General features: G+C 64.0%; 1 protein-coding gene across 1 annotated transcript in view; it reads right to left on the bottom strand.

Annotated features, from left to right (window-relative positions):
* Nucleotides 1-137: 137 nt before the first annotated feature.
* The window catches only part of Akap17a (A-kinase anchoring protein 17A), an 11,375-nt gene continuing 375 nt past the window's right edge, over nt 138-11,137 (bottom strand). Inside the window, exons 2-8 of the mRNA XM_045141443.1 lie at nt 6,374-7,221; nt 4,960-5,108; nt 3,578-3,818; nt 2,473-2,849; nt 1,971-2,408; nt 1,684-1,781; nt 138-328 (exon numbers count right to left, since the gene is read on the bottom strand). Coding sequence (XP_044997378.1) covers nt 138-328; nt 1,684-1,781; nt 1,971-2,408; nt 2,473-2,849; nt 3,578-3,818; nt 4,960-5,108; nt 6,374-7,221 — 2,342 coding nt within the window. The remainder of the gene's footprint in view (nt 329-1,683; nt 1,782-1,970; nt 2,409-2,472; nt 2,850-3,577; nt 3,819-4,959; nt 5,109-6,373; nt 7,222-11,137) is intronic.

Here is an 11,137-nt window from a genome sequence, read left to right as displayed (position 1 = left end):
GGGACCTCGCCCCTCCGGAAACGTCTTCCTCCAGCGTGCATGTTCTCTAGTTGTCACGGCAACGCCGGTCCTGGAAGCCCCGCCCGCCCACCCACCCCTTGGTCTGCTGACGTCACTTCCTGTTTCTCTGGCTCCATTCATTTCCCCTGTGCCCAAGTGAAGGGCTCCTCCGTCCACTTCCGGTCCCCCGTGATGTCACTTCCTGTGGCGACCCACACCCTGGGACATCCCAAAAGGGACGGGGCGGGTCTCCCCTTCCACTTCCGGTCCGCGCTGACGTCACTTCCGGTTCCTCGATCGTAGCTGGAGCCTTCCCCTTTCATGCACCCTGGGTTTGGGGCAGGAAGTCCCGCCCTCTGTTCACTTCTGGTTCCTCCCTGGTGTCCCCCAGCAACCAGTGTATCACCCCAAGTTCCCAGTGCACCTCGACCCGAAGCAGACTGCCTCCGAGTTCTGGGGGGGGGGCCTGAACCCCTCCACTTCCGGTTCCGGTTCGCGGTGGGCGGGGCCAGGAGCCCCTCCCCTCCTCTCTCTCAAGGGTTGGCAGCCCACTACCCACCCATGGCGGGGAGCTGCGGTGGGGGGAAGGGGAGGGGGCGCGCGGGCGAGGGTTCTCCTAGGACTGGGGGAGTGGGTGGAGGTACGGAAGCCCCATGGGGCCAACGCCATCTGCCTCAAGGTGATTTGCGTGAGGAGCGATGTCATGGTATAGAAAATTCCCTTAATCCTGGGCAGCAGCAGGAGTGATTGACAGTCCTGACACTCAGGGCCGTGTGCAGAGACCCCCAAGGGGGAGGAGGAAGAGGAGCCATGATTGACAGTCCTGGGAAACAGGGCCGTGTGCAGAGACCCTAAGGGGGAGGAGGAAGAGGAGGAGTGATTGACAGTCCTGGGACTCAGGGCCGTGTGCAGAGACCCCATGGGAGAGGAGGAAGAGGAGGAGTGATTGACAGTTCTGGGAAACAGGGCCGTGTGCAGAGACCCCATGGGAGAGGAGGAAGAGGAGGAGTGATTGACATTTCTGGGACTCAGGGCCATGTGCAGAGACCCCCATGGGGTGGGGAGGAGAGGAATGATTGACAGTCCTGGGACTCAGGGCCGTGTGCAGAGACCCCCAAGGGGGAGGAGCAACAGGAACAGTGATTGACAGTCGTGGGACTCAGGGTCGTGTGCAGAGACCCCATGGTAGAGGAGGAAGAGGAGGAGTGATTGACATTACTGGGAAACAGGGCCGTGTGCAGAGACCCCATGAGGTGTGTAGGAGTGATTGACAGTCCTGGGACTCAGGGCCGTGTGCAGAGACCCCATAGGAGAGGAGGAAGAGGAGTGATTGACATTACTGGGAAACAGGGCCGTGTGCAGAGACCCCCCATGGGGGGAGGAGGAGTGATTGACAGTCCTGGGACTCAGGGCCGTGTGCAGAGACCCCATGGGGGGGGAGGAAGAGGAGTGATTGACAGTTCTGGGAAACAGGGCCGTGTGCAGAGACCCCATGGGGGGAGGACGAGTGATTGACAGTCGTGGGACTCAGGGCTGTGTGCAGAGACCCCATGGACGGGAAGAGAGGAATGATTGACAGTCGTGGGACTCAGGGCCAAGTGCAGAGACCCCACATGGGGGGAGGAGAAGAACAGGGAATGATCGATAGTCGAGGGCGGGACGGCCGTGCGCAGAGACGCCTACGGAAGGCGACCAGCGACGACCGCAACGAGGGGCGGTGCGCAGGGAACCCCCGGTCGCCGCGGCACCGGGCACGCACGCGCGGGCGCCCCGCGGCGCTTCTGCAAAACCGGTTTATTTCAGCGGGTGTGGGGGGGGGGGGAGACACGCCACGGGGAGGCCGCCGGAACGTTCCGGAACCCAATAACTTAAGAAAACGAGAACGGGAGGGGGCCGGACAGGGGGGTGGAGGGGGGCAGCGAGGAGGGGGGACAGAGAGAACCCCGCGGGCGCAAGCGCGCGCCGGCTACCTGTCGTCCCAGGCGCCGCGGCGCCGCCGCCCGGCCGAGCGGGACCGCGAGCGGGAACGCGCGTCGCCCCCGCCGCGGCGCCGGTGCCGGCTGCGCCTGCGCTCCTCCCCGCCGCGCCCGCCCCGCTCCCGCCGCCCGCCGGCCTCCCCGCGCCGCTCCTTGACCTTGTCCTCGCCGTCGCCGCCGCGGCGCGGGGACCCTCCGCCCCCGCCGGCGTCGGGCGGCGCCTCGCGGTCCCTGCGCGGGCGCTTGCGGTGGGCGCGCTCCTTGCGCGGCTCGCGGCGCGGCTGCGGCGGCGGCGGCGTGGGCGGCGGCGGCGGCCGCCGGGCCTCCTCGGCGGGGCGCTCGGGGTCGGGGCCTCCGTCGGGGGGCTCGCGGTTGCACTTGTCGCGGGGCCGCGCGTCCTTGTCGCCGCCGGCGGCGGGGGGGGCCCTTGGGCTGCGGCCGCGTGTTGTCGGGGATGCAGGAGAGCACGCCGGCGGGGCACGGGCCGCGGTCGTACGGTACGACGCCGCCGCCGCCGCCGTGGGGCTCGGGCGCCCCGGGGTCGGCGAGGGCGTCGGCGGCGGGCGCGCCGGCGCCCCCCGCGGCGTCGGGGGGCGCCGCGGGCGGGGCGGCGGCGGCGGCCCCGGACACGCAGTGCAGGATGTCGAGCACGGGCTGCAGCAGGTCTCCGCGCACGGCGGGGGCGTCGGGCCGGCGGCTGAGCAGGAGGCCGAGGAGGCGGCCCCGCAGCTCCCGCTCGCGGCGCTGCAGCCCCAGGGCGCGGCGCTTCTCCTCCTCCACGCGCCGCAGCTCGGCCTCCTGGCGCCGGCGCAGCTCCAGGCGCTGGCGGCGCTGACGCTCCTCGCTGTGGGCCAGCGCCGCCTGGCGCGCCGCCTGCAGGGACGTGGGGGGAGACAGCGTTAGCCAGGGAAGGGCGTGAGTGCCTGTGAGCGCATCGCACATGCGGCTTCATGCGCCGTCGCATGCACAGCTGCATTGCATGCGCAACCACCCACGCCTCCACACGCACGGCCGCATTGCATGTGTGACCACACACACCTTCCCATGCACGGCCAGACTGCGTACGCAACCACACACGCCTCCACTTGCACGGCCACAATGCATGCACGGCCTCATGCGATGTCGCATGCACGGCTGCATTGCAATCTCGATCATATGCGCTGTAGCATGCATGACTGCACTGCATGCGCGACCTCACGCGCCTCCACACGTACGGCCACGTTTCATGCCCGACCACACACGCCTGCACACGCACGTCCTCATTGCATGCGCGACCACATGCGCCTCACATGCACAGCCGCATTGCATGCACGGCATCATGTGCTATTGCATGCCTGCCACACTGCAATCGTGCAAAACATGCGCTGTAGTATGCATGACTGAGTTGCATGCGCGACCACACGCCTTCACATGCACGGCCGCATTGCATGCGCTGTCGCATGCACGGCTGCATTGCAATCGCGATCTCGTGTGCTGTAGCATGCGCGGTTTCACGGCATGCTCGACCACGTGCACCGTCACATGCAGCGGGCAGGTCGGGGCGGCACATCCGCATCGCATGCGCCGTCGCATGCAGCGGCTCGGCGCGGCGCCCGCGTTACCTCGGCCCTGCTGAGCAGCTCGGCGACGAGGCGGATGGACTGCAGGTTGCGCTGGGCGAGCAGCAGCTTGCGCTCCTCCATGCGGATGCGCTCGTGCAGCCGCCGCTGCTCCTCGGCCTGCAGCTTCTCGAGCTTCCGCTGGCTGCGCCGCAGCTCCCGGGCGCGCTGGCGCTGCTCCCGGCGGCGCAGCTTCTCCTCGCGGCGGCGCGCGCGCTCCTGCTGCTCCTGCTCCTTCTGGCGCCTGCCGCGGCGCGCAGGGGGGGGGGAGGGGCGGGTCAGCGGGGACCTCGCCGACATGCGCACGCAGTGGGGCTCTCGGGAAGCACACAGTAGGGATCTCCCAGGCACGCGCGCATAAACACACACACACTAGGGATCTCACGTGCATGTGCACATAGTGGGGGTCTCAACTGTGCACACTGGGGATCTCACAGGCACACACAGTGGGTCTCTGGTTGCACACAGTGGGACTCGTGTCAGCATGCACGTAGTGGGGAGTCACGCAGACAGCCTGGGATTCCTCACTGACCTGAGCACACAGTGGGGCTCTCATGATCCACACACTGGGAATCTCCCAGGCATGCTCACAGTGGGGATGTCAGCTATGTACATGCTGGGGATCTCAAAGGCATACACAGTGGGTCTCTGGTTGCACACAGTGGGACTCACGTCAGCATGCACGCAGTGGGGCATCTCTCAGACAGCCTGGGGATCACTCACTGACATATGAGCACGCAGTGGGGCTCTCACAATCCGCACACTGGGGATCTCTCGGTCATGCACGCAGGGGGGATCTCAACTGTGCACACGCTGGGGATCTCCCAGGCACACGCAGTGTGTCTCTCAGACTGCACACGGAGGGAACCTCAGGGGCACACGTAGTAGGTCTCTCAGCACCCACACACTGGACGTCACAGATGTACACGCAGGAACCTCAGCCTCATACACAGTAGGGCATGATGGGGATCTCAGGATGCGCACAGTGGGGCTCTCCAGACGCACACACTGGGGCCCTCAAAGACATTCTCACGGGTATGCGCACAGTGGTGCCCTTAGATGAGCACGCGTGATAGGGATCTCAGGATGCACACAGTGGGGTTCTCAAGACGCACACACTGGGGCCCGCAAACACGTTCTCACAGGTGTGTATACACACTAGTGCGCTTCGAGGAACACGCACGATAGGCATCTCACGATGCACACAGTGGGGCTCTCAGGGCGCACACACTGGGGCCCTCAAAGACGTGCACAGAGTGGTGCCCTCAGACGCACACGCACAGTAGGGCACTCCTGACGCACACAGCGGGGTCCTCACGGGCCCACGCGGGACCGCCCCACGACCGGACCGGCGGCCCTCCCCCCGCGCCGGCAGAGCCCCGCACCTCTCCTCAGCGCGCTGGCGCTCCTCGGCCTCCTTCTCGCGGCGCTTCTGCTCCTCGCGCTGCTGCTCGAGCTCCTGCAGCTTCTGCCGCTCCAGCTGACGCTTCCGGATGGACGCGTCGCTCAGGTGCTTCGTGGAGTCGAACGACACCTGCGGGAGGCAGCGCACGGGACACACGCGCGCGAACGGGACCTGAAGCCGGCGCCCGGCCGCGGCCGCCGTGACACCCGCCGGCCCCGCGGGCACCGAAGCACCCAAACCCACGTGTGCCACACGCCCCCAAACGACCCTATGGTCCCCGGCGGCCATGACACCCGCCAGCCCAACGCTCACTGGCGTCCCCCGATGGGCGCCAAAACATGCAAACCCACATGTGTCCCCCAACCCCCAAAACAACCCTATGGTCGCCGGCGGCCATGACACCCGCCAGCCCCACGTGCGCACCGGCGTCCCCCGATGGGCGCCTAAACACCCAAACGCACGTGTGTCCCACACCCCCAAATGACCCAATGGTCCCCGGCGGCCACGACACCCGCCAGCCCCACACGCACCGGCGCACCCCGATGGGTGCTAACCCAAACCCACGTGTGTCCCCCAACTCCAAATGACCCCATGGTCCCCGGCGGCCATGACATCCGCCAGCCCCACGCGCACCTCCATTCCCAAAACACCCAAACCCACGTGTGTCCCACACCCCCCAAATAACCCTATGGTCCCCGGTGGCCATGACACCCGCCAACCTCACGTGCGCACTGGCGTCCCCCGATGGGCGCCTAAACACCCAAACCCACGTCTGTCCCACACCCCCAAATGACCCAATGGTCCCTGGCAGCCATGACACCCGCCAACCCCACACGCACGCTGGCATCCCACGAGGGGCGCCAAAACACCCAAACCCACGTGTGTCCCACAACCCCCAAATAACCCTATGGTCCCCAGCGGCCATGACACCCGCCAACCTCACGTGCACAGTGGCGTCCACTGATGGGCGCCAAAACACCCAAAGCCACGTGTGTCCCACAACCCCCCCAAACGACCCCACGGTCCCCGGCGGCCATGACACCCCCCAACCCCATACGCACGCTGGCATCCCACGAGGGGCGCCAAAACACCCAAACCCACATGTATCCCCCAACCCCAAACGACCCTACGGTCCCTGGCAGCCATGACACCCGCCGACCCCACACACACCGGCATCCCCCGATGGGCGCCAAAACAACCAAACCCACGTGCCCCACACCCCCCAAATGACCCCACGGTCCCCAGCGGCCATGACACCCCCCGACCCCACACACACGCTGGCATCCCACGACGGGCGCCAAAAACCCCCAAACCCACGTGCGTCCCACAACCCCCCCCAAACGACCCCACGGTCCCCGGCGGCCATGACACCTCTCCCCCCCGGCCCCGCCCACCTTGATGTTGCACGCCACGGCCTTGCCGTCGTCGCCCTTGAACATGAGCTTCATGCCGCGCAGCGCGCTCATGGCCTGGATGAAGCCGGCGTACTCGCGGTACTGCACGTAGGCCTCGAAGTTGAGGTGCCCGCCGAAGCTGAAGGTGTGGAAGTTGCGCCCCGTCATCTCCTCGCGGTACGGGTCGAGCATGGGGATGTCCACGTTGCGGATGTCGCCGAACCGGCGGAACACGCGCACCAGCACGTCCTCGCTGGGCCTCTCGGGGGCTCCGGCCCCGGAGCCGCCGCCGCCGGAACCGCCGCCGCCGGACGCGGAGGAGGCGGCGGCGGAGGAGGCCGCCGCGTCGGGGTCGCGGGCGGCGAACCACTTGCAGGGCAGCCCCTCGAGGTGTATGGTGTCGGGGCGCTCCCCGGGCAGCGTCTCGTTCATGTCCTCGGCGTCGCGGAAGAAGGAGTCCCAGTCGTGGCGCGTGGGGAAGTCGGGCTTGAACTCGGCGGCGCGCACGCGCAGCGCGTCGGAGAAGCCGCTGAGCTTGATGGTCTTGCCGTCGAGGCAGGCGAGGAAGGCCTTGACCAGCCCGCGGTTCTCCACCTCGCCCTCGAAGCGGATGAAGTCCATGGTGCTCTTGGCGATGCGCAGCGTGGAGAACTGGTGGCTGTGCACCATGGCCTTCAGCCGCTCCATCACCTCCCAGTTCGAGATGGACTTGCCCGGCTGCTTCAGCTGCGGCAGCGCCACGCTGATGGTCATCTTCGTGATGGGCTTCAGGTACAGCCCGTGCGCCGCGCACAGCTCCACCGCCTCCGACGTGTCGTGCACGATCGTCGCCGCCGCCATCGCCGCGCCTGCGCCGGGGGTGGGGGAGGAGCGAGACACGGAGAGAGAGAGAGAGAGAGAGATGGGGTGACGGACGCACAGTGGGACCACAGTCGCGCGAGTCGCCCAGGGAGACCTCAGTCCTCCCCGTCAACCGCGGTGAGCTCAGTCCTTCCCGCTGCCCGATGTGAGTGCTGCGCCACCTGGCGTGACGCCCTCGGCTTCGCGGTACCCAGTGTGACCTCAGTCCTCCCTGTCACCCAGTGTGACCTCAGTCCTCCCTGTCACCCGCTGTGACCTCAGTCCTCCTTGTCAGCCACCATGAGTACAACCCTATGTCACCCACTGGGACCACAGTCTTCCCTGTCACCTGCTGTGACCTCAGTCCTCCCTGTCACCCAGTGTGACCTCATTCCTCCCTACCACCCTCTGCGAGTACAACCCTGTGTCACCCAGTGTGACCTCAATGCTCCCTGACACCCACTGTGACCTCAGTCCTCCCTACCAGCCATGAGTACAACCCCGTGTCACCCACTGTGACCTCAGTCCTCCCTACCAGCCACCGTGAGTACAACCCCGTGTCACCCAGTGTGACCTCAGTCCTCCATGTCAGGCACCAAGAGTACAACCCTGTGTCACCCAGTGTGACCTCAATGCTCCCCGTCACCCAGTGTGACCTCATTCCTCCCTACCAGCCACCGTGAGTACAACCCTGTGTCACCCAGTGTGACCCCAGTCCTCCCTGTCACCCCACATGAGTACAATCCGGCGTCACTGACATCACCCAGCATGGCCTCGGTCCCCCAGGTCACCCAGCAACACCGAGGTACGATGTCGTCAGGGCACCCACACAAGCCCCGCCCACATGCCGCAGAAGCGCTCGCCTAGTGGACAAGAGCACAGTCAGTCACAGACGACCATGCTCCCGTGGGCACCCAGCTTTGAGCCCACTCTCCAGGGTGACCAGACAGACAAATTCATGGCCCCCTCCAACCCAAGCCCCGCCTCCCCAGAGATCTCCACACCCTCATTGGCCTACAAGCCTGCCAATCACCAGGCACCAGCCAAGTGCCAGGTGCATAAACCACGCCCACTCCCACCAAGCCCGCCATTGGCCACCACGACCGTCCGTCATTGACCTAGCTACCAGGACCCGCCCACTACGGGAGCTGATTTATGCCAATCCCGACCACATGCAAAACACAGAACTCTATATCCCACCTCCGGCACGAGGCGCAGGTCCCCCACTGGCTAACAAACCTGTCAATCACCCCCCACGATGATCTGACCCACCCGCACACCGTCCCTTTTAACCACGCCTATCTCGCCAAGCCCCTCCTCCACAGCCGCTCCAGCCACCATTGGCCGACGGCTCTGTCAATCGTAGACCTACGAGTAACCCACCCACCGCTGAGGCTGACCAATGGAGGACTGGATGCCTGTGAATCATGAAAACACACAAAAGACCCGCCTCCACCTAGGAAACAATGACCCCATTGGCCTACAGGCCTGCCAATCATCCACAATCCAGCCTCGCCTTGGGAGGCGAAGTCCCGCCCACAAAGAGATCCGCATGTTCCCACTGGCTTATGAGCCTGCTAATCAACCTCCCAATGATCAGGCTCCAGCCACTCACAAGAGAGACTGAGCTTAGACCCGCCTCCATGTACAATCACCCCACGCCCATTGGCCTACAGGCCTGTCAATCACCCATACAGCAGGACACACCCAATAGAAGGGGGCAGTACTGAAGCCCACAGCGAATCAAAACTCCCGAGGCCGGGCCACCCACAAACGCTGCTTCCCATTGGCTGACCAGCCTGTCAGTCATCCACAGTCAGGCCCACTTCGGAAACAACCAGAACGTTTAAAACTCCCACCTCCACTAAATCCCCACTGCCTCACTGGCCCACACGCCTGTCAATCACTCACCCACCCAAAAGCCAAGCCATGCCCACTAACCAGAAGGAAATGAGCCAAGCCCCGCCTCCTTCCAGATCTCCTCATTGGCCTACGAGACTGTCAATCATCTAAACATACGCCCAGCGTGTATCAGAACTTGGCTATGATATATCCATGCTCACCATTGGCCTACACGGCTGTCAATCACGTAGCCAAAGGTCAAGACCCGCCCACAATGACAAGTAACTGTACTTCTCCAATCACAGCTCCAAAGACAACTCTTCCTCTTCCATAGGCTAACACGCTGTCAATCATGCCCAATCAGGCACCGCCCACTTCCGGAGGTGAGTAGGCTTACGCCAGCATACAATGACGAATCCTGTTAACCCCGCCTCCACCTAGCTTTCCATGACCGCCATTGGCGTTCCATCCTGTCACTCAAGGAACCAAAGCACAGGCCACGCCCACCAGCATAAGCCTGATCCAAGCCCACAGCTAACTACATCTCCTAGCCCCACCTCCGCGCAGATCTCCTCCTCACCCCATTGGCCTACAAGCCTGTCAATCATCAGCAGTTAAGCACCACTCCCAACACGTCACAGCAACAAAGTCCCGCCTCCTCATACATTCCCCAAACCACCATTGGCCTGCCAGCCCGTCAATCAATCTGTAATCATATCCTGAATTTGACGCAGCAAAGCCCCGCCCCTAAACAAGGCCGCACGCTCTCCATTGGTCGGCAGTCCTGTCACTCAACCAAGCCTTCCGCAAATGACACCTCCGAGGCCCGCCTCTACCTGGGATGACTCCACCCTCATTGGGCAGCACACCTGTCCATCACGTGCAGTCCGCCCGCCTACTAGCCTGTCAATCATCTACAGCCATTGCACCCCCCCTTACCCCAGAATTTGACTACGCAAAGCCCCACCACGAAGCACATATCCAAGCTCCCCATTGGCCTACGGGTCCGTCAGTCAACCAGACAAAGGTCAGGACTGACTGAACCAAGGACGAGGCAAATCAGAACCCCGAAAGTCCATCAAGAACTCCACGGCGACGGGCTGACAGGCCTGTCAATCATCAGCAGCCACGGCCCCGCCCACATCAGACCTGCAGAGCTGTCAATCACACCCTACAGTCGGCAGGGCGCCAAGCACCATGAGAGCCACGCGCGTAGGCCTCGCCCACGAAGAGAAGGCACTGGAACAAGCACCGCGGGGAATCCCAACATGGGACACCGACCGACCTCCGCAGACAACTGCGCCAGCATCATGCCTGTCAATCATCCCTGCTAGGGCACCGCCCACTTCCGGTGCGGAAAGCAGTTTACCTTCACGAGGCCTAAGGGCCCGCCTCCACTTAAATCCCCAAGACTCCTCTCGGCGACACTCCTGTCAATCACGGACAAAAATCAGACCAGGCCCCGTAACAAGATATGACTGAACCAAACGCCGCATCCGTCAAGAACCGCACCACCATTCGCATACAAGACTGCCAATCATCCGCAAACACCGCCCACAACAGGGGTTGACTCAGCGGAGCCCCACTTACCGAACGAGGGCGCCCCCAAGTTCCCACTGGCTTAGACGCCCATCAATCAGCAACCCATAGGGAATGTCTCCGTCCACGAACAGAGGTGACTGAACCAAGCCGGCAGCAACGGAAAACGAAAAGCCCCGCCTCTTTCCAGGACTGTCCATCATATGCACGTTCCCATTGGCCTAGAAAGCTGTCAATCAGCCAGCAAAACCCGCCCACTCCGGGAAGTGACGGAACATACCGCGAGACAGGTCACAGCCCCACCCACAGCTCCCAAAGCTATTGGTCTAAACGTCTGTCAATCAACTCCGCTGAAGTTCTGCCCACCACACTTGGCAACATGCAAAGGCCCGCCCCCCAACCAATCCCGGACGCTACCCATTGGCCTACATGCGTGTCAATCACAAACCCCGACCAACGGGCTAACGACGAGGCACGTCGCGGAGCCCCACTTCACCCTAACTGCTTGAGCCACCAACGGGTGACACATCTGGCCAATCATAG

Source organism: Jaculus jaculus, unplaced genomic scaffold, assembly GCF_020740685.1.
Source record: "Jaculus jaculus isolate mJacJac1 unplaced genomic scaffold, mJacJac1.mat.Y.cur uX1, whole genome shotgun sequence".
Lineage (NCBI taxonomy): Eukaryota > Metazoa > Chordata > Mammalia > Rodentia > Dipodidae > Jaculus > Jaculus jaculus.
Note: the sequence above shows the minus strand (reverse complement) of the source record. Positions and strands in the feature narration are given on the sequence as shown.